This window comes from Emys orbicularis, chromosome 11 (genome assembly GCF_028017835.1).
Source record: "Emys orbicularis isolate rEmyOrb1 chromosome 11, rEmyOrb1.hap1, whole genome shotgun sequence".
Classification (NCBI taxonomy): Eukaryota; Metazoa; Chordata; order Testudines; family Emydidae; genus Emys; species Emys orbicularis.
This window is the reverse complement of record NC_088693.1, coordinates 56600948-56624479: the sequence shown is the minus strand read 5'-3', so window position 1 is coordinate 56624479 and position 23532 is coordinate 56600948. Positions and strand designations below refer to the sequence as shown.

The following is a 23532-nucleotide window of genomic DNA, read 5'->3' as shown; positions in this document are numbered from 1 at the left end:
ACTCCTACAAACAAATGAGCTGTGAGATCATCTCAAAGAAAAGGTCGCAAGAATCCTTCATAATGCAAAGTATGTTAGGCAACTTAATTTAGGGGGTAAATACCAGCTCCCCCCATAATGAATGGTATAAAGAACAAAAACAAGGGGCTATCCAATGAAATTGAAAAGTAACATTTAAAACAGAAGTAAAAGGAAATACCTTTTTACACACTGTATTATTAACATGTGGAACTAATTGCCACTAAATATCATTGAGGCCAAGAGTTTAGTAATAATGCAAAAAGTAATAAATGTATGGCTAATGAGATCATCCACAGTTGTGTTAGATAGGTTTAAGGACAAATTAGATGTGATATAACTCTGTGCTTCAAAGCATAAAGCAACCACTAACTTTCTGGGTTAGGAAGGGATTTATCCTTAAGGCAGGTTAGTCTTTAATTGTCCATTTTGAGGTTTCTTACATTCCCTCTGAAATGTCTGGGACTGGCCACTGTCAGAAACAAGGGTCTGGGACTAAAGGAATCACTGGTCTGATTTGGTATGACAGTTCCTGTGAAAACATAATAGCACTTTACATCATCAAAACTCAGAACAAACATCAGTTAATGAAAGATTAAAATAATTGTATGTTTGTTGAGTGATGATCCCTTTGTGTATTCTACACGTGGAATATGCATGCATGCCATGTGCCCGAGTCCAGAAATTCTTCAACGCAATATTCGTTGACCCGCACATGCTCAGTAGCTTCCCTCGTGCTCCCAACCGAGAGTATAAGAGGCAATATGGGTAGACACCTCTTCAGTTCCTTCTTATCAGCACATGACCTGAGTCAGAATTGTGTCCTCCTTCACTCTGCGCATAACCTGTAAAGTAAACTCTTTGTAAATAGTTTTTATATCTTAGCTTAGTAGTTATAGTTAGTTAGTATAGGATAGTTCCCCCACCCGCCATTCAGGGAAAATGTTCCGCAGTCCCAGGACTATGCTCAGAGTCCCGGGATTCAAAAATTGCATCTCCTGCCCTCACTCCTTCTCCATCAATGACGAGCATCAATGGTGCCTGTACTGCCTGGATGACGCACCTATGTCTTTGAAGTTCAGTATCTGTCAATCCTTCGCAACCAGAATTAGAAAGATCAGAGCTCTGACTAAAAGCGTTCCTGATGGAGGAGACTGAGACCTTGCTCTGACCTGAACCTGGAAGACCCTCCCTCCATGTACATCAGCCTCAACCAACCAGCAGTGCCTCTCCAAGCACAGGCCTTGAAAACTCTTTGAAAACTCATGGCAATCCCAGATTGAAAACTCAGGCGATCATGGCGATTAAAACTCATGGAGGTCCCGGATGACTGGAAAAAGACTAATGTAGTGCCCATCTTTAAAAAAGGGAAGGAGGAGGATCCGGAGAACTACAGGCCAGTCAGCCTCACCTCAGTCCCTGGAAAAATCTTGGAGCAGGTCCTGAAGGAATCAATTCTGAAGCACTTAGAGGAGAGGAAAGTGATCAGGAACAGTCAGCATGGATTCACCAAGGGCAAGTCATGCCTGACTAACCTAATTGCCTTCTATGATGAGATAACTGGCTCTGTGGATGAGGGGAAAGCAGTGGACGTGTTATTCCTTGACTTTAGCAAAGCTTTTGATACGGTCTCCCACAATATTTTTGCCAGCAAGTTAAAGAAGGATGGGCTGGATGAATGGACTATAAGGTGGATAGAAAGCTGGCTAGATCGTCGGGCTCAACGGGTAGTAATCAGTGGCTCCATGTCTAGTTGGCAGCCGGTATCAAGCGGAGTGCCCCAAGGGTCGGTCCTGGGGCTGGTTTTGTTCAATATCTTCATTAATGATCTGGAGGATGGTGTGGACTGCACCTTCAGCAAGTTTGCAGATGACACTAAACTGGGAGGAGTGGTAGATACGCTGGAGGGTAGGGATAGGATATAGAGGGACCTAGAGAAATTGGAGGAATCGGCCAAAAGAAATCTGATGAGGTTCAACAAGGACAAGTGCAGAGTCCTGCACTTTGGACGGAAGAATCCCATGCACTGCTACAGACTAGGGACCGAATGGCTAGGCATCAGTTCTGCAGAAAAGGACCTAGGGGTTACAGTGGACGAGAAGCTGGATATGAGTCAACAGTGTGCCCTTGTTGCCAAGAAGGCTAACGGCATTTTGGGCTGTATAAGTAGGGGCATTGCTAGCAGATCGAGGGACGTGATCATTCCCCTCTATTCGACATTGGTGAGGCCTCATCTGGAGTACTGTGTCCAGTTTTGGGCCCCACACTACAAGAAGGATGTGGAAAAATTTGAAAGAGTCCAGCGGAGGGCAACAAAAATGATTAGGGGGCTGGAGCAGATGACTTATGAGGAGAGGCTGAGGGAACTGGGATTGTTTAGTCTGCAGAAGAGAAGAATGAGGGGGGATTTGATAACTGCTTTCAACTACCTGAAAGGGGGTTCCAAAGAGGATGGATCTAGACTGTTCTCAGTGGTGGCAGATGACAGAACAAGGAGTAATGGTCTCAAGTTGCAGTGCTGGAGGTTTAGGTTGGATATTAGGAAAAACGTTTTCACTAGGAGGGTGGTGAAGCACTGGAATGGGTTACCTAGGGAGGTGGTGGAATCTCCTTCCTTAGAAGTTTTTACAGTCAGGCTTGACAACGCCCTGGCTGGGATGATTTAGTTGGGGATTGGTCCTGCTTTGAGCAGGGGGTTGGACTAGATGGCTTCCTGAGGTCCCTTCCAACCCTGATATTCTATGAAGAACCTTTACCACCAAAGCCCAAGGAATCCTCCTACAAGGCTTCCCACGAGAGTAAGGGGCAATCTCATGGGCGTAAGAACAGATTCCCACAGAGGATTGTCCATAAGGAACGCGTTTCCTTCCTTAGGTGGTCCAGCTTGGGTGAGATGTCACATATGGAACCGGCTCCGCCGAAGACCCCCAGGACTGCAGGACTGAAGTGGAAAGACATACACTCTCCAGTCTCATCTATGAGTACAGGTCCAGATGCATCATCGGTACGACCTTGTTTATCCAAAGACTGACTGGCTGTGACAGACAAGCCCCATCCTTCAGGTGTTTCTGCTGGAACTCCCCAGACTCTCGGCCATACGGAGACCTTTGTACACCATAGGATATATTCCTCTCCTCCCCACAGTCTCCACTCCTTTCAGGCTATCCCCTCCTGAGGGACATCCTTATCCCAGAGGGGTAATCATTACTGACGTCCCAGGAGCAGTTACATCTCCATCCATCGGGTAGGAGCACCCAATACTGATGGTACCACCACTATGGACTTGGAATTGCAGAAGTCAGAAGAGATACCTGCACCGGTATCTCTAGTAAGACACAGGAGCCCTGACACACAGTTGAGAGGCTGTGCTTACCATCTATCTGGATATGATTCCCCCACCCCCGCAGACAGCTGGTACTGATTGCCTTGGGGCCACCATGACTAATGTATCCCTCCTTCTGGCCTTATTAGGGCCTTTGGGACCCCTATGGCAGGTGACCAGACCTCTCTCAGGAGTTGTACTCCTCTTCTCAGCCAGTTCCATTGGTGTATGAGGAGGAAGAGCTGGAAACAGCTCAGATGGCGGCTTCCTCATCATCTCCAGACAACGCCATCACTCCTTCATCAACTTCTCCATTGGATGACCACCATCAGGAGCTGTTGCAATGGGTCGCTAATGATCCACAGATCCCATTAGAAGAGGTCCAGTGCTCTCAACACCGGCTCTTGGACTTTGCAATTGCAAGGACCGACCAGTGTGGCCCTTCCAATTAACAAGGCTATATTGGAACTGGCCAGAGCAGTTTGGCACACACCAGCATCTTGTGTTCTAACACCAAAAAGAGCCAAAAGATGTTATTTTGTGCTGCCAAAGGAACTGACTTTTTGTTTTCCCATCCTGCCCCTAATTTGGTGATGATGCAGGTGGCTACAGAAAGAACTCTGTCGCACTGCCAGAAATCCACTCTGGCAGATAAAGATTCAAAGAGACCGGATCTCTTGGGTAGGAAGGTCTTCCCTTCCACAGGTCTCCAATTTTGTGTAGCTAATTACCAAGCTTTATTAGCAAGATACAATTTCAACATGTACGCCAGGCTTGGCGGACTTTAAAGACAAACTTCCCATGGAAGATGGAGCCTAATTCCAATCCTTTCTGGATGAGGGGAAGCTAGTAGCAAAGGTGACTCTCCAGACTGCGGTAGATGCCGCACACCTACAGTGTCCAGAAATTTAGCCACAGGGCTGGTCATGGAAAGGGACTTGTGGCTCCAGTTGTCAGGCTTTTCTAGAGAGGTCCACCATCCACAACCTCCCCTTTAATGAGTCCAACCTTTTTAATGAAAAGATGTATAAATCCCTGCATTCTCTAAAGGATTCAGGGTCCCCTCTATGATCCCTGGGGATTTACACTCCATCCCCAAGGAGGAAACACTAGAGACAGCCCTTTAGACCAGTGGTTTTCAAACTTCTTTTCTGGGGACCCAGTTGAAGAAAATTGTTGATGCCTGCAACCCAACGGAGATGGGGATGAGGGGCTTGGGGTGTGGGAGGGGCTCAGGGCTGGGGCAGAGGGTTGGGGTGCAGGGGTGAGGGCTGCAGGGTGGGGATGGAAATGAGAGGTTCAGGGTGGGGGAGGGGGCTCTGGACTGGGGCAGGGGTTGGGGTGCAGGAGCGGGTCAGGGCTCTGGACTGGGGGTGCAGGCTCTGGGGTGGGGCCGGGGATGAGGGGTTTCGGGGGCTCAGGGCTGGGGGTTGGGTGGCGAGCTTACCTCTGGCAGCTCCCGGTCAGCAGCCAGGGTGCAGAGGCAGGCTTCCCGCCTGTCCGGGCACCGCAGACTGTGCTGTGCCCCGGAAGTGGCCAGCAGCAGGTTGGCTCCTAGGCGGAGGTGCGCAAGCGGCTCCGCACGGCTCTCACCCGCAGGCACCCCCTCCATCTCCCATTGGCCGGTACTCAGGGCGGAGGGTAGTGTGCGGAGCCCTGTGGCTCCCCTGCCTAGAAACTGGACCCGCAGCTGGCCGCTTCCGGGGCGCAGCACGGTGTCAGAACAGGTAGGCACTAGCCTGCCTTAGCTGGGCAGCACTGCCGACGGGACTTTTAACGTCCCGTTCAGCGGTGCTGACCAGAACTGATAGGGTCCCTGGGTGCTGAGCAAGGCGACCCAGTACCTTACATGTTGCGACCCGAACTTTGAAAAACACTGCTTTAGACCATGACCACCCCCTTCGCACATTGCATATTACCACCAGCATCCACCTGAGTCTGCATAAATGACAGAGGATTCAGAGGTCCCATTCCTCAGCTCCCTCCACTTACTCCCAACCACTGTCCAAGGGCCATTTTTGACATGCATGTCAAGCCCGCGTATCACCAATGATGCCATCTACTTCCTCTCCTGTCATCTTTGGAGGATGTCTTATTTCCTTCCCCCTCAGCTGGAACAAGATCACCAGAGACAGTTGGGTCCTGGAGATTACCAGGGATACTTCATAGAGCTTCTTTCCTTCCCTCCTCACCAACCACCTTCCTGATCCCCCCTTTGGGAACCACTCTCACCAACTGAGTCTTCAATAAGAGGCGGAATTCCTTGTATGCATCCCACCTCTGTACCAAGGGAGAGGATTCTTCTCCCCATATTTCCTAATCCCCAAAAAAGAATGTTACCTGCACAATTTAGGTTTCTCACCACCCCTGCTCTCTCTTTTGGGTGCTCAGGAAGTAAGGGACCCAAATTTACCCCTCCGTGGGCTCAGGGCTAACACCCATTCCTGGTGGACTGAGGGCTCTACAGGTCTGCAGGGCCTTTTCCTAGTAAAAGAGCTTTACACAATAATATCCTTAACCTCTATTTATTAACAGTTACCTAAACAGAATACACACACTAAGCATATGATGCTCACCACTCCTGAGTATGCAGGTGATCTTCCCCCTACTGGCCAGGCAAGGTTCATGTCATCTGTAGCTCCTCTGCCTGGAAGCAATCAGACTTTGGAACTGGTGTATCAGAAACCACATTACAATACAGGCTGCATACTTCCTGGATGTCCACAACTCCCTGATAGACAAGTTGAGCAGGTGCTTAGCTGCAGACCACAAATGAGAGATCCACTACCCAGTTCTAACCAATATATTCTGACAGTGGTGAATTCCTTAACCAAAGTAGAAAGGATTCCACTAGAACATGCTACCTGGCTAAATGGTGGTGTTTTTTGGCCTTGGTATGTTCCCACCAACATTCACTAGGTGCTGTGCATAGTCTAGACTAACTGGACTATCTCCTCTCCTTAAAATCTTCAAGTCTGGCCCTGAGTTCACTGCGAGTACATGTAGCAGCAATTAGTGCCTTTCTCCCTCCAATAGGGGGACTTTCTGTCTTTACACACCTGGCTACTGTGCAATTTATGAAGGGCTTGATCAGGACTTTCCCACCGGTCATTAAACCTACGCCCCAATAGGATCTCAACCTTTTCCTGTCACCACTCACAGGTCCACCTTTCAAACCTATGGCAATGTGCCATGACCCACCTGTCCATGAAGGTGGCATTCTTAGTGGCCATCACTTTGGCCAGAAGGGTCAGTGAGCTAGCAGCCATGATAGCAGACTCTCCTTATACAGTATTCCACAAAGAGAAAGTTTCCCTTAGGTTACAGATTGTGACTGAGTTCCACATCAATCACTTACTTGTATTCTTCCCAAAAAACCTATGCTTTTTCCAAAGACAGGAGACTTCACTCCCTTGACAGCAGGAGTGCCCTGGTGTTCTGCCTGCAAAGAACCAAACCCATAGCAGAAAGATGGCATGAACAAGCCATATCCTCACAGGGGATTTCTAAGTGGGTTTTGGGATACAACTTAGAATGCTACAAAATAGCAAAACTTCCTCCCTCTTCGAGCGAGCACCAAGCTGCCTCCAAGGAATCCTTATTGAAAAACCTCTAGCAACAGTAATGAACCTCCATTTTATAAACAATGTGATAAACACAGCCAGTCCTTTTATATATGTGTGTGTTCCCTTTCATTGCTCTGCACACTGGACTTTCTTGTAAATAGGAAATTTAAAAATCCTGAAAAACCCCCATTAATTGAAGACCTATACCCATTAGAGATTTCCAGTAGAGGGGGCTAGAGCATTAAATGTAGTCTTGAATTAAAATTAGAGAGCTAGAATAAAAAAAGTCAGAGGCTGAGTGTGAATCTGTGAAGAATACTGCGTGTAGGAGTGATTCATACAGCCAAGAAACATCTCCCTTTTCTTTCTGTAGCTCATCTTCATAGCTCTTTTTATATTCTTATATATAGTAAGCATCTTCATTCATGTTACTGGCATAGGTGAAGTAAAGAGAGGTGTGATATTTCTTCATTAAATCCTGAACAATCATGTATACCCCATACCATTAAGTATCATGATGATCATAGTGCTCGTAGTATCCAGTTTACCTTCCACTTTATGTGTACAGAAGCTTTAAAAAATAATTTCTGTGAGATTATGCTTATTTTCTTCACTTTTTTACTGTACCATTCTTTGACATGACATTCATCTGCTTTATTCAGAATTGTTCTCTGTAAAAGTTAGTCTCTAAATAAAGCCTCTGCTGTTAGGTTAGATTCTAGATGGGACAGATGCCCCCAGATGGAGACATATGTGCCTATCAAGAATAACAGATGCCAGTATCTTCAATCATATGTTGGTTTGGGGGTTTTGTGGGCTGGGGTTGGGGTTTTTTGTATTTTTTTTTTTTTATATTGATGGTGACACTCTTTATTATGGCTAGTAAGTTCTCCGCACAAAAGTAACTTTTTTATCTTGCAAGTTAAGTCAATTTGTTGTCAAAGGTAGGCAGGTTTTTCTGCCTTTTTTTTTTTTTTAAGGATTTTGCTTTCATTTCTGCCTGGGATGGGTCTAAGATACTGTTAATTTTTTTTAAGGACTGCAGTCATATTTTTAGCTTTGTCTAGGATTGAATCAGAGCATGTCTAAGAATGAGGATCTTTATTTATTTGTTTTGATTAGAATAGGCCATATCAGCTATTGAATCCAGAGTTATACAAATGTAACTCTCCTAATATTTCCTTATATGTAATTATTTCCATCCCCTCACTATTTTTGTAGATTTGCTCTTAACTCTCTTCATTTTCTCAACATCTTTCTGCTAATTAGGAGCCCAGAACTGAATGTAGTCCAGTCACAATCAGTTCAGTTCACCAGTGGATTCAGAAGTTTCTACGGTTTTAAATAAGCTACCCACAGTTCTAATTCATGTTGTTCATAACATTGGAGTTGCCACCTATTTTTGTTTTTAAATGGCCTTGATTTTTTTTACCTTGCAGGAATATGCACCGGGTGGGAAAGAGCAAAGGCCCATTAAAAAGCAGGGGGGGAGGCATGTGCCCCCACTTTTTAAAACCTTGCTGGGAGTGAGTATACCATAGTTCAGCTGGCTGGAATCTCAGTGACCTGTTCTGTGTTGTGCTGCAGGCTGGCAGCCAGGGCCTCACCTGCAGACTGCAGAAAGTGTGGGGTGGTTCCTCCTGGTGCTGGGGACTGACCAGATCCAGGAAACAGGATAGACCCATCACCTGAGGGCCAGTGGAGAGGGTAAAGTGAGGAGCAGGGTGGGAAGGCAAAGGTTCCAGAAGTATTGGGAGACAGAGACTCCAGAAGAGCTAGGTAGATGTGGAGGGGCAGGATGTCAGAGGGGAAAAGGAGGATCAGGCTGAGTGTTAGGCGGGGTTGCACACTCTAGGACCATCAGGCTGGTGGTGGGGGTTGCCCATGCATGCACACACACTCACACTCTCACACCCCCACCCCCATTCCCTTCTAGCACTCTCGCTTGCAGGTCTGGAAGGTCATTCTCTCTTTACTCTCATAATGTATGAGTACTGCTTTATGTTGGAAGCACTTGGGTTTACTGCACAATGACTGATCAACTCATATCAAACATGCAATACATGCATATTGTATGTATTTTTATGGTATCTGGGCACTGCACAAATCAGGTTGCTGGATTCTCTCACTTTGTATCAGTGTGGCTTAGGAGTAACTCTGTTGCCATAAATGTAGTTAAACTGGAGATGAATGAAAGGAGAATTACCCTCTGGATGTTAAGAGTATTGAGCTGTATGGATAAGACCAAGTCTTTTTAGAAATTACCATCATAGAGTCATAATTTTAAGGCCAAAAGGCCCATTATAATCATCTAGTCTGATTTCGTGCATAACAAACCATAGAATTTCACAATGTGGTTCCTGCATCAATACCACAACTTCTGGTTGTGCCTTCTTTGCATCCCTTTTAGATTTGTCCCCCAAATCAACCATCTCAGTCCACAGATTGTCTAAATAGATCAGACTTTGCATTTAGTGCTGTTATGGCAAGGTGTTCCTTTACCAAACGGTCTCAAAGCCTTTTCTAATAGGACAAAGTTAGCTTCTACATTCTATGTGGAAAAACTGTGCCCATTTCTGAAATTTCCAAAGCTGTGCATGGGACTCCTAATTTAAAATCATTCTTTTTATGTTGGAACGAAACTAGATGCCTGTTCCAAGAGAACAATTCTGAAATCTGTAAGTACTGCTTGTGGTTTTTCACTGCTAGTCAGTCTTGTAGGTGTGGTGATCTTCATTTCTCCTTCAAGAATAGTCTCTGAAGATGATTCACCTGTGAGTGGAGTATCCTTGAGTTCAGGCAAGATGTGCTTAGAGATCTGGGCAGAGGACCATAGCTGATGCCAGGCTCTGGCCTCACAATATAACTGAGATTTCCACTTCCATAGCATGGGAGAGAGAAATATCTGCAGAATCGCACTCACTCACCTTCTCCCATTTATTTGGTGTCCCGCAGTGAAGAATAGAGATTCTTCATACCATTATCTCAAATGGTTCTGTGAGAGGGACACTACTGCTACTGCTGTTTGTTACTGCTTTCAACGCTATCAACGCGATTCTCAGCACCAAGATGTATGCTCACAGAGTACAGATCTGCAGCTACAGAGAACTGTTAGAGATAACTTTCTTTTACTAAAAAATATGACAAGAATTTACTTGTCAGTCTAGGAAAACTATTATTGCCTGGCAAAACAAAACCCAGTGTTAGGACAATGAAGATGTCTGAACACTCTGCTCAAGGGGAATCATTTATAGTAAAAGCATTTATGTTCATATTTAAATATTTAAATTGCTTTGATGCCTATAACCATTAGCTTTCCTCATACCTGGACCTTTCAGTCATGTTTGTTCTGTGAATTCATTTGAATTCAAAAGACTTTCAGACCTTGTAGTTAAAACCCTGATGAACCAAAATGCTTTGTTATATTTATAGTTAATATAATATAATTAGGGCTATGATTTTATTTTGGCATTTTTTAAGGTAAAGTCATGGGATAGGCATTGTGAAAAAGGGAATAGCCATTAATATATACTCTGCACTTTTAAAACATCTTATACCAGAAATCTCAAGGTACTTAAATTCAGCCTCACAACATACTTTTGACGTAGGTAAGTATTATTATATTCATTTTACAGGTGAGAAAACTGAGGCACAGTGAAGATAAGTGTCTTGCTCAAAGTTACACAACCAGTCTCTCTCAACACTGGGAACAGAACTGCTGGGTTCTGTCTCCCCACACAATTTGCTTGTCTCAGTCTGTAGAACAGAAATATTGGAGATATCCTATCTCCTAGAACTGGAAGGGACCTTGAAAGGTCATCTAGTCCAGCCCCCTGCCTTCACTAGCAGGACCAAGTACTGATTTTGCCCCAGATCCCTACGTGGCCCCCTCAAGGATTGAACTCACAACCCTGGGTTTAGCAGGCTAATGCTCAAACCACTGAGCTATCCCTCCCCTGAACTCCCTCAGTTTGAGCTCCACTGAGTAATTTTGATGCATTTTATGTTAATATGTGTTGGTTCGGGGGAATGTCTTCTGCCTATCTGTACATTGTTTCCTTCTGTACTCTCTTTACCATCTATTCTTTTTCTGTATTTGTAGTCTGATCTCATTTCAGCTTAGTTTTTCCCTCCAGTTTTTCTGATCTGTATATTCTCTCTCTTTACTTGACAGACCTTGTGGAGCATTCACTATTAAGCCATTTGGGCAGCTCTAGTCCAGATGTAGTGATTTTCTTGTCCAGTCCTCCCCACATGGCCAAGATCCATCTTCAGCGAACCAACTAGCAGCTGCCCATTGTGAAACTTAGGGTCAGTTCATCCTTTGCAATGGATGATTGTTGCAAACTGGTTAGGTGTTAAGTGTGCCAAAGTATAACCAACCCAATCTGCTGTATGTTTGTGTCAGTTCCTTTATTAATCTCGTTCGTTTTTATAAAACTTGTTTTGTGCAGTCCATATCATTCACCCTTGAGACGTGACTCTTGCATATTTTTCCTCCACCAGTTTTTTCTTCCTAGTCCAACTTCCCAGGATTCTGTGCATGTTTTGAGTTATTTTTCCTAAAAGTGTGATTGATTGTTTTCAGTATTTTAATATTTTTTATTTTTGAAACCTGGTCTTTAAGTTGAAAAATAAAAATTGAGCCATTTTACTGCCAAATTATTCTATTTAAAACTTTTTGACATCCTGTTTCCCTTTTCCTTTGTTAGTAATCACTCTGTCCCCTTCTCTATCCATCCTATTTTGAGTACCCATCTCTAGTTTTTAACATTATTTCATGCTCTGGAATTACATATTCAGTTGCAAGTATACAACCATCCTCTTTATTATGACAAGGAAGCTGTTCCTTTTTTTAAAAAAATCTAGGATTTTTTTTATAGAAAAACTTAATAGAATGATAACTAAGCACTCAACAATCATTAAATATCAAAGGAAAAGTTGCACCCTAACTCTTCTCCCTCATATGTATATAAATTGTGGTAGCAGGTAAGCATGCAATTTTAGACTGTTTTTCAAATAATACATATAGTTTTTCTACAATTTTAAATATACACATGTACATCATCTTCTAATACTGTGTAATTGCTTTACTAATGCCAGACAGAGGGACTTGTTTATATGTAGGGAGTCCAATATTTATTTTTTATGAAATTCTGTATTTAGTTTATGCAGATTTTCAAGACATATGTTTTGGGTTCTATTGGTTAAAAATATCTAAAATGTCTAAATAATTAAAAATAATTTCCAAAGCATCTCAGTACACTTTTTCTCGTAGTTATTTTCAACTAAAAGAATGCTCTTTCACTTAACAGAGAAAGGTATAAGATAAAAAAAATAGAATTTTTCAAGTCCCTTTATCTATAGATTAATTAACATCTCAAATGTGGGGGCCATAATCTCTCATAAATTGGGTGTGAGTGGTAGTTGAAATTTCAAAATAGCTAAAATTGGTTTTTAACCGTGTTTATTTTCAAAACTCTGGACTGTGAAAAATTACACTAATATGGATTTATTGGTTAAAATTTACCATCAGAATCTCTATTTATATGCAAGGTACCTCATGTGTGCACACTCACATAGATGAAGAGTAACAGCATAGAATAGTGAAAATGAGTTTGCATGTAGCAATTTAGAATTAAATTACAACATAATTTTTTTCAATGACTACAGTACTAATAATGGCAATATATTGTACAGTAAATATATTGTCCCTACTTAATATAAGCAAATAACAGGTTGACACACTGACATTTTTGTGTCACCTGATGAAAGAAATCAGTTTCCAGTTTACTTGTAATTTTCTAGTTGGAAAAGCTTTCATAGCAGTGGCAGGAAAGTTGAAATTCTATGTATAAACTTTCTTGTTTAAAAGACAGATTCAGATATGCTATCCCATGTGTCAAGTATCAGGGGGTAGCCGTGTTAGTCTGTATCTACAAAAACAACAAGGAGTCTGGTGGCACCTTAAAGACTAACAGATTTATTTGGGCATAAGCTTTCGTGGGTAAAAACCTCACTTCTTCGGATGCATAGAGTGAAAGTTACAGATGCAGGCATTATATACTGACACATGGAGAGCAGGGAGTTACTTCGCAAGTGGAGAACCAGTGTTGACAGGGCCAATTCAATCAGGGTGGATGTAGTCCACTCCCAATAAGAGATGAGGTGGTGTCAATTCCAGGAGAGGAAAAGCTGCTTCTGTAATGAGCCAGCCACTCCCAGTCCCTATTCAAACCCAGATTAATGGTGTTGAATTTGCAAATGAATTTTAGTTCTGCTGTTTCTCTTTGAAGTCTGTTTCTGAAGTTTTTTTGTTCAATGATAGTGACTTTTAAATCTGTAATAGAATGACCAGGGAGATTGAAGTGTTCACTTACTGGCTTATGTATGTTACCATTCCTGATGTCCGATTTGTGTCCATTTATTCTTTTGCGGAGGGACTGTCCGGTTTGGCCAATGTACATGGCAGAGGGGCATTGCTGGCACATGATGGCATATATAACATTAGTGGATGTGCAGGTGAATGAGCCCTTGATGGTGTGGCTGATGTGGTTGGGTCCTCTGATGGTGTCGCCAGAGTAGATATGGGGACAGAGTAGGCAACGAGGTTTGCTACAGGGATTGGTTCCTGGGTTGGTGTTTCTGTGGTGTGGTGTGTAGTTGCTGGTGAGTATTTGCTTCAGGTTGGGGGGTTGTCTGTAAGCGAGGACTGGCCTGCCTCCCAAGATCTGTGAGAGTGAGGGATCATTTTCCAGGATAGGTTGTAGATCGTGGATAATGCGCTGGAGAGGTTTTAGCTGGGGGCTGTATGTGATGGCCAGTGGTGTTCTGTTATTGTCCTTGTTGGGCCTGTCCTGTAGTAGGTGATTTCTGGGTACCCGTCTTGCTCTGTCAATCTGTTTCCTCACTTCCCCAGGTGGGTATTGTAGTTTTACGAATGCCTGATAAAGATCTTGTAGGTGTTTGTCTCTGTCTGAGGGATTGGAGCAAATTTGGTTGTATCTTAGGGCTTGGCTGTAGACAATGGATCGTGTGATGTGTCTTGGATGGAAGCTGGAGGCATGTAGGTACGTATAGCGGTCAGTAGGTTTCCGGTATAGGGTGGTGTTTATGTGGCCATCACTTATTTGCACTGTAGTGTCCAGGAAGTGGATCTCTTTTGTGGACTGGTCCAGGCTGAGGTTGATGGTGGGGTGGAAATTGTTGAAGTCCAGGTGGAATTCTTCAAGGGCCTCCTTTCCGTGGGTCCATATGATGAAGATGTCATCAATGTAGCGCAAGTAGAGGAGGGGCACTAGGGGACGAGAACTGAGGAAGCGTTGTTCTAAGTCAGCCATAAAAATGTTGGCATACTGTGGGGCCATGCGGGTACCCATAGCAGTGCCACTGACTTGAAGGTATAAGTTGTCCCCAAATCTGAAGTGGTTGTGGGTGAGGACAAAGTCACAAAGCTCAGCCACCAGGCTTGCTGTGGCCTCATCAGGGATACTGTTCCTGACAGCTTGTAGTCCATCCTCATGTGGAATATTGGTGTAAAGTGCTTCTACATCCATGAGGGCCAGGATGGTGTTTTCAGGAAGAACACCAATGCATTGTAGTTTCCTCAGGAAGTCGGTGGTGTCTCGAAGATAGCTGGGAGTGCTGGTAGCGTAGGGTCTGAGGAGAGAGTCCAAATAGCCAGATAATCCTGCTGTAAGAGTGCCAATGCCTGAGATGATGGGGCGTCCAGGGTTTCCGGCTTTATGGATCTCGGGTAGCAGATAGAATACCCCAGGTCGGAGTTCTGGGGGGGTGTCCATGTAGATTTGTTCCCGTACTGTAGCTGGGAATTTCTTGAGCAGATGGTGTAGTTTCTTTTGGTATTCCTCAGTGGGATCAGAGGATAGTGGCCTGTAGAATGTGGTCTTGGAGAGTTGCCTGGCAGCCTCCTGTTCATAATCCGACCTGTTCATTATGACTACAGCACCTCCTTTGTCAGCCCCTTTGATGATAATGTCAGAGTTGTTTCTGAGGCTGTGGATGGCATTGCGTTCTGTACGGCTGAGGTTATGGGACAAGTGATGTTGTTTGTCCACTATTTCAGCCTGTGCACGTCTGCGGAAGCACTCTATTTAGAGGTCCAGTCTGTCATTTCGCGCGTCAGGAGGAGTCCATGCAGAGTTCTTCTTCTTGTAGTGTTGGTAGGAGGGTTCCTGTGGGTCAGTGCACTGTTCAGTGGTGCGTTGAAAATATTCCTTGAGTCGGAGACGACGAAAGTAGGCTTCCAGATCACCGCAGAACTGTATCGTGTTCGTGAGGATGGTGGGACAGAAAGAGAGTCCCCGAGATAGGACAGACTCTTCTGCTGGGCTAAGTGTGTGGTTGGAAAGATTGACAATGTTGTTAGATGAGTTGAGGGTACCACTGTTGTAGCCCCCAGCTAAAACCTCTCCAGCGCATTATCCACTATCTACAACCTATCCTGGAAAATGATCCCTCATTCTCACAGATCTTGGGAAGCAGGCCAGTCCTCGCTTACAGACAACCCCCCAACCTGAAGCAAATACTCACCAGCAACTACACACCACACCACAGAAACACCAACCCAGGAACCAATCCCTGTAGCAAACCTCGTTGCCTACTCTGTCCCCATATCTACTCTGGCGACACCATCAGAGGACCCAACCACATCAGCCACACCATCAAGGGCTCATTCACCTGCACATCCACTAATGTTATATATGCCATCATGTGCCAGCAATGCCCCTCTGCCATGTACATTGGCCAAACCGGACAGTCCCTCCGCAAAAGAATAAATGGACACAAATCGGACATCAGGAATGGTAACATACATAAGCCAGTAAGTGAACACTTCAATCTCCCTGGTCATTCTATTACAGATTTAAAAGTCACTATCATTGAACAAAAAAACTTCAGAAACAGACTTCAAAGAGAAACAGCAGAACTAAAATTCATTTGCAAATTCAACACCATTAATCTGGGCTTGAATAGGGACTGGGAGTGGCTGGCTCATTACAGAAGCAGCTTTTCCTCTCCTGGAATTGACACCTCCTCATCTCTTATTGGGAGTGGACTACATCCACCCTGATTGAATTGGCCCTGTCAACACTGGTTCTCCACTTGCGAAGTAACTCCCTGCTCTCCATGTGTCAGTATATAATGCCTGCATCTGTAACTTTCACTCTATGCATCCGAAGAAGTGAGGTTTTTACCCACGAAAGCTTATGCCCAAATAAATCTGTTAGTCTTTAAGGTGCCACCAGACTCCTTGTTGTTTTTATCCCATGTGTGTAAGTGTCTTACTCAAGAAGCAGTTGCATTGATTTGTATGGGACTATTCACGGAGTAAAACACTGTTCAGCATGAGTAAAGGTAGCAGACTCTGTCCAAAAAGAAAGCTTAATATATTTTTTTTAAAATATATCGAGTGCTCAGAGAAGGTATGATTTGGACTTTTTAAAGACAGATTTAGGATAGGGTACATGGAAAATATGAAATAATAAAATATGAAATAATATGAAATAAATAGGCTTCTATTTAAGAGATGGTCAAACAAAAAATATAAATAAATATCAACTATACACAGGGCTACCACCCTGTTTTTAAGGTTGCCTGACAATACCCATTATAAGACCCTGTGTTCAGGTGATTATAACTTTGCTAGGCTTTAACCGTTTGAGCTGAAATTTTCCATGCCAGGTGTCTGCCTCAGGCTAAACTTTTTTTGAAAAATTTCAGCCAAAACAGTTCAGGGTTTTCCAGTAATGTGTAGCAAATATTGTTTGGCCCATGTTAAAACAATTCTGGTGACCTTTTCTTTGAAAAAACTTTAGTGCCCACCATGCTTTGGACAGAGACTTAATTTGGCACAGGAGGTGACTTTTGTGTCAGGGATGTGCCTTTTGCCATCCCATGAAAATCCACCCGAAAATTTGGCCTAATTATAAATCTTTGAAAAATTGCACTTCACACATTCTCAGAGAGATTTAGGCTAAGGCTATGTCTTACACTAATACTTTTGTCGACAAAACTTTTGTCACTTAGAAGAGTGGAAAAAAAAAACCCGACCAACAAAAACGCCAGTGTGGACAGTGCTACGTTGGCGGGAGAGTGTCTCCTGCCAACATAACTACCGCCGCTCTTTGGGGGTGGTTTAATTGTGCTGGTGGGAGAGCTCTCTCCCACCAGCATAGAGAGGCTACACAAGAGACCTTGCAGCAGTAAGCTCTGTAGTGTAGATATAGTCTTAGATTTTAGCAGCCAAATTCCACAAAGATTCTGTCCACACTGCGCATACTCCATCCTGGATCTGAACAGGATTTTCCCTGCAATTGCAGCTCTGGATTGCTGTGGGCTGTGCCGGGTCTGGGCACCTGAACGGAGAGCAGGGAGACTCTTCTGTGCTCCCATTTATCCCTTGCTGGGCCCAGACAGCATGGAAGAGGAAGCTGCCTGATTCCATTGCCTTGAGGAAAAATGCTGGACTGGGGGAGTGTAGATTGGGTCAAGGAGCCTGGGGTGAGGGGAAAGATGGGGACTGGAGAATGACAAGTGGAAGGAGAGGGAGACTGGGAATTGGAGCTGGGAGCAGAGACTGTGACTATCTGGGCAAGGAGACTGGGATAGAAATGGGAATGAGTGGGAGGCAGAAGGTGGGGATAAAAAGCTGGAGGGGGGACTGGACTTTAAAACTAGTGGGTTGGGGAGAAGGAGGTGAGGCGGGAGGGGAAACAGATCTGACATGGAGGCAGGTTGATGGGAGAGAATGGAGACAGCTTGGGCAAAGAGACTGGGACAAGGGGCTGGGGAAAACAAGAATACTGAGATTGGATGAGGAGCCCAAGGATGGAGACTGGGACTGGGAGCCAGTGGAGAGTAGGAATGTGGGTGAGGGGGGCATAGGAGGCTAGAATGAGGTTTGAGAGACAGATCAGATGAGGAGCCAGGATGGGGGGAACTTGGACTAGCTGGGCAAAAAGAGGTAAGGATCCAGGGCAGTTAGGAGGGAACTGGGATGACTGGGCAAGGTGACTGCGGGGACTGGGACTGGATAAGGGTGGAGATAATGGCTTGCTGGGCAAGAGGTGAGTCTGGGATGAGAAGACTGAGGGGAGTGGAGACTGGGACTGGCTAGGTGAGGAAAAAGGGATTGGAATGAGGAGTCTGTAGTGGGGAAGAGACAGGACAGGGACACGTTCAAAGGGATGTAACAGACGAGATCAAGCTTGGGGGGTATGTGCAGAAGAACCTGTGCCCACCAGAGACTCTCCCTGCGATAGCCTGGAATGGAACCCAGGCTTCCTAGTCTTACCATTCCTTTGCTATTAGCAAATATCTTTGAAACCTACCGGCAGAGTGTCCCTTCCTCCTCTACTGCTGGTCCACATATAGGATGACACTACTATTGCTATCAGTTACTTAGCTCAAGTGGCAGAGGCCTGTGTGGTTGAACAAAAGGTTCCAACCCTGCTGATGAATTGTGCGGGTGTAAATTGATGGATGTGGAACTCACAAGCATATTGTGAAAATTAATTCATTAATATTTGTCAAAGACTTAGATGCTACGGTGATGAGTGCCATAGAAAAGTACATGTGGAATTCAATAATTCTGTCTTAAGAGAAGGGTTTGGGTACGGTTCAGTAAACAAGGCATGGGGCCAAACATTAAACAAAGAGAAAACAAAATATTTGATAGTGAGCACAATCAGTTCTGTGCACTGAATGATATAGCCCTATAGAAAAAATAGTATGTTGACACTAGAGATGGTTGGAACATTTCCAACAAAACATTTTTTGTCAAAAAATGCTTTTAGTTGTAGCCAGAATATTTCACGGAAATGTATTTATTTCAGTGAAATTGTCAATGGTAGGGTTTCTGAGGTCTAGGGTGGACTCTGTGGTGAGGGTGAGAGAGAGAGAGAGAGAGAGACACCCAAATCAAAAACTCAACCCTTTTCCCTGAAAACAGATGTTTCAACACAATTCCATTTCATAAAAATTTCCATTCCAGTGCTGAACAAAGACATTTTGAAACCTCAAAAAGTTGCCACAAAACTGAATTGTTGTTCTCTGGCCAGCTCTAGTGGTCATCTAATTAAAGACTGTATAGAAATACATATGCACAAGGGGGCTGAATTAAGTTTGCAAAGCAATTTTGCATTTCCTAACTTTAGAGTGCTTTTCTTTGCAATCTTAATAATGTTCTTTCAACATAGGTTTTGGGTGTAATATATTCTGTTAATATAACTATCCGTGAAAACGCTGTTTAAAAGTTTACAACACATGTGAAAGAAAGAGAAAAATATTTTGCTAGATAAGTTATATGGATCTTGGGAAATCTATATTTTAGTAAAGGGAACTGCCATATAAAATATCTTAAGTTGCTGAACACCAGTTACTCCCATTGAAGTCAGTAGGTGATCATCAGCTTTCAGAATTTGTTCCTAATTCTACAGATATACTAGATTATTATGACATTAAAATTAGTTTAAGTATACAAGAATGGGGAAAACATTGCAAGACATTACAAGTTATGAATTTTGTGTGAAATATTTTACAAATAATATACAGTAGAACCTCAGAGTTACAAACACCAGAGTTACGAACTGAATGGTCAACCACACACCTCATTTGGAACTGGAAGTACACAATCAGGCAGTAGCAGAGACCCAAATAAAAGCAAATACAGGTAAATGTAAACTATAAAAAATAAAGGGAAAGTTAAAAAAAATTGATAAGGTAAGAACTGTTTCTGTGCTTGTTTCATTTAAATTAAGATGTTAAAAGCAGCATTTTTCTTCTGCATAGTGAAATTTCAAAGCTGTTTTAAGTCAATGTTCAGTTGTAAACTTTTGAAAGAACAATCATAATGTTATGTTCAGAGTTACGGACATTTCAGAGTTTCGAACAGACTCCATTCCCAGGGTCTTCGTAACTCTGAGGTTCTACTGTATAATGTTATGAAGAGAGACCGTATTTTAAAGTATAAGAATAAAGGGGGAAATTATGGTTTGAGCATTCAACTTTCACTTTGTATTTCCAACTTTTAAACATTAGTTTATCCATCCTGTGGAAGCAGAGAAAGAACGGACAGGAAGGGGATGCAATGCATGACAGTTCGTTAGCAAGAGTTAGGCTAACTGTAACCCTAATAACGCGAGATTTGTAGAAGCGAGGAATGTGTGAGGCGAGTGGGAAAGAACTGTGTGAGAAGTTGTTGCAACCTTGTGTAGATAATGTGTAGATAATATGGAATGTAGACTAAGAGTCTACATTAGTGAGCAAAACAAGATATCAGAATGACCTATGTATAAACAAAATGCAGCTGTTGCTCATTATTGTCTGTAACAAAAGGTATAAATGCTTGCTGTAATTGTTTACCTGTTGAGAGACCTGCTTAGCTCTCTCCCTCTATGCAATTGATAGAGAGAAAGAAAATAAAGTATCTGATTTGCTGTACCCAAACAAAAAGTGAGAACTCTGCTTCCACAACCCTCGCTTCTACAAATCTCGCGTTATTAGGGTTACAGTTAGCCTAACTCTCCTATTCTCCGACAATCCTTATCATTGCATTAATGGTTGGGGTTTTTTGCATGGAAAATCCTTGTTTTTCAAAAATTAATATGGGCAGTGCAACTTGTTAAACCAAACTGATCCAGGTTAAAACACTTACATAGTCCTTATCTGTGAGCCATCCATAAAGGGAGCTAGTCCTTAACCCAGCTGTCCTTCACCAATGACTACTGAATCCAGTCAGGCTAAACCAAGGCCTCCCAAAACTACTCACCTGAAATTTTGAACCACCCTGATATTTTCTGAGATGGTTTTGAGTCTGTACCTATTCATTGTTCAGTTGGCTGATTTCAAACAGTCATAACTTTAAACCTAGTGTACTGATATTTTTCAAATATGACTTGGCTTTCAAGTTACAGTTAGGTGTACAAAACAAGGGAAGCCTGTAGAAATCAATTCAGTGTTTTTTTAAGGTGATGAAAACTTAAAGTTGGTAAATGCATCCAGAACTGGAAGGATCTTAACAAAACTTTCCTTGAAAAATGGATAACAGAAGTTTTCCGTAGATACGTAAAATTTGCAGACATACACATTAATTTTACTGAGATTATCTCTTAAATCTCACAACTTCTGAACAGAAAATTCTTCTTTGGGCTAAGAACAAAAATCAAGAATTTAATCCTAAAGCAGGGGTTCTCAACCTTTTTCTTTCTGAGGCCCCCTCAACATGCTATAAAAACTCCACGGCCCACCTGTGCCACAATAACTGGTTTTCTGCATATAAAAGCCAGGGCCGGCGTTAGGGGATAGGAAGCAGAGCAATTGCCTGGGGCCTCATGCCATGGAGCCCCCATGAAACTATATTGCTCAGGCTTTGGCTTCAGCCCCAGGTGGCAGGGCTCAGGCTTCAACCCCATGCAGTGGGGCTTCGACTTTCTACCCTGGGCCTCAGCGAGTCTAATGCTGGCCCTGCTTGGCGACTCCCCCTGAAACCTGCTCGCAGCCCCCCCAAGGGGCCTCAGACCCCCTGATTGAGAACCACTGTCCTAAAGGGTATTGTTTTCAGAAAGTTATCAATACCTGAAACCAAGTGCTTAGAAAAAATGTCTCCTCGGTCATAACTATGGCATTAATATACTTTAATCTTATTTATATCCATAGTTAACTTCAAAGGATTCCTTGTATCTGTGTACTATATGCCTATAATAGAATTTTTAACGTGAAGGCAGCTGTGATTTTGTGGATTACTTATAGGGTTATGAGTCAGAAGATCTATGCTGTGTTCCCAATTTAGACTCAATATGCAATCTTAGACAGGATATTTTTATGACTGCTTGTCAGGGATGCTCTACTCACTGCTGGGTGACACCTCCTGGCGATTCCAGGGATTCATTCCGCCCAGTTGCCGCTCTCTTCCTGCTCACAGAGTCACGGTACGGCTGCTTTGTGCAGGGGTGTCTCTATGTATTTTGCCGCCCCAAGCACAGCAGTCAGGCAGCCTTCAGTGGCATGCCTGCGGGAGGTCTGCCGGTCCTGCACCTTTGGCATACCCGCCGCTGAATTGCCACCAAAACCGCGGGACCGGCGGACCCCCTCGCGGCTTGCCACCCCAGGCATGCGCTTGGTGCGCTGGTGCCTGGAGCCGCCCCTGGCTTTGTGACTTGGTCCTACGGCCAGGTCACACTGTGATTTCCCCTTTCAGGGAACCCAGGCCCATCCTCTACTCTAGGTTCCAGTCCAGGGCCCTAAAGAGAGCAGTTAAGGTCTGGGACTTTACCAATCATACAGCTCTCTTTCCTGGACTATTTCCTACCGTGCTTCTTTAAGCTCCTCCATCAGCCTTTCTAGTCGGACCTTTCTCTCTTAGAGCTACTAAATAAACCCTTCCTTATGGATTCCTGTCTCCCCTTCCTGTTCTGTTACCTCAGGGAGAGAGACTGCAGGCTTCCTCCTTGCCACTTCCCACTGCTGCCAGCCTCTTAGCTTTATAGAAGCCCCACCTGTTCCCTCACAGGTGCGCTTCTTTCTAATGAGCACCCTCCACTCAGCCTATATCTCCCCAATTTATAGATTAATTGGCTGATTGCCACCCCCCCCGGCCTAATTCAGTTCTTTCAGGGCCAGTGTGGGGAGCACATCCCAACTAAATAGGAAGCCTGCCAAACAGTCAGTGGTGCCACTGGACAATTAAAGTGCTGACAGAGCACTCAAAGAAGACAAGGCCGTTGTGGAGATTCTTTGCATCAGTCTTCATTTCAGAGGATATGGGGGAGATCTCCACACCCGAGCCATTCTTTTTAGGTAACAGATCTAAGGAACTGTCCCAGATTTTGGAACAAAACTGAGAAATTAAGCAATAATAAGTCATCAGGACCAGATGGTATTCACCCAAGCGTTTTGAAGGAACTCAAATATGAAATAGCAGAACTACTAACTGTGTTATGTAACACATCACTTAAACCATCCGCTGTACCAGATGACTGGAGGGTAGCTAATATAACGCCAATTTTTTAAAAATTCTCCAGAGGTGATATGGTCTTTACAGGCGGTAAACCTGAAGTAATTACTGAAGTAATTCAGTACCCCAGGCAGGCTGTTTGAAACTATAGTAAAGAACAGATTTATCAGATACATAGATAAATGTGATATGTTGCGGAAGAGTCATGCCTTACCAATCTACTAGAATTCTTTTAGGGTGTTTGAAGTCTTTGAAGCATGTTGACAAGGGTGATCCAGTTGATATAGTGTATTTGGACATTCAGAAGTCTTTGACAAGGTCCCTTACCAAGACTCTTAAGTAAAGTAAGCAATCATGGGATAAGAGGGAAGGTCCTTCATGGATCAGTAGCTGGTTGAAAGATAGGAAACAAAGGGTAGGAATAAATAGTCAGTTTTCACAATGGAAAGTGGTAAATAGCAGGGTTCCCAAGGATCTATACTGGGACCTGCACTGTTCAACATACTCATAAATGATCTGGAAAAGGGGGTCAACAGTGAAGTGGCAAAATTTGTAGACAATACAAAATTACTCAAAATAGTTAAGTCCAAAGCTAACTGTTACAAAGGGATTTCACAAAGCTGGGTGACTGGGCAACAAAATGGCAGATGAAA

General features: G+C 43.7%; 1 protein-coding gene across 1 annotated transcript in view; it reads left to right on the top strand.

The window, feature by feature from the left end:
* The window catches only part of BOLL (boule homolog, RNA binding protein), a 55891-nt gene extending 52099 nt beyond the window's left edge, over nt 1–3792 (top strand). The window contains exon 11 of the mRNA XM_065412985.1: nt 3553–3792. Within this exon, the coding sequence (XP_065269057.1) occupies nt 3553–3792 (240 nt within the window). The remainder of the gene's footprint in view (nt 1–3552) is intronic.
* Nucleotides 3793–23532: the final 19740 nt, after the last annotated feature.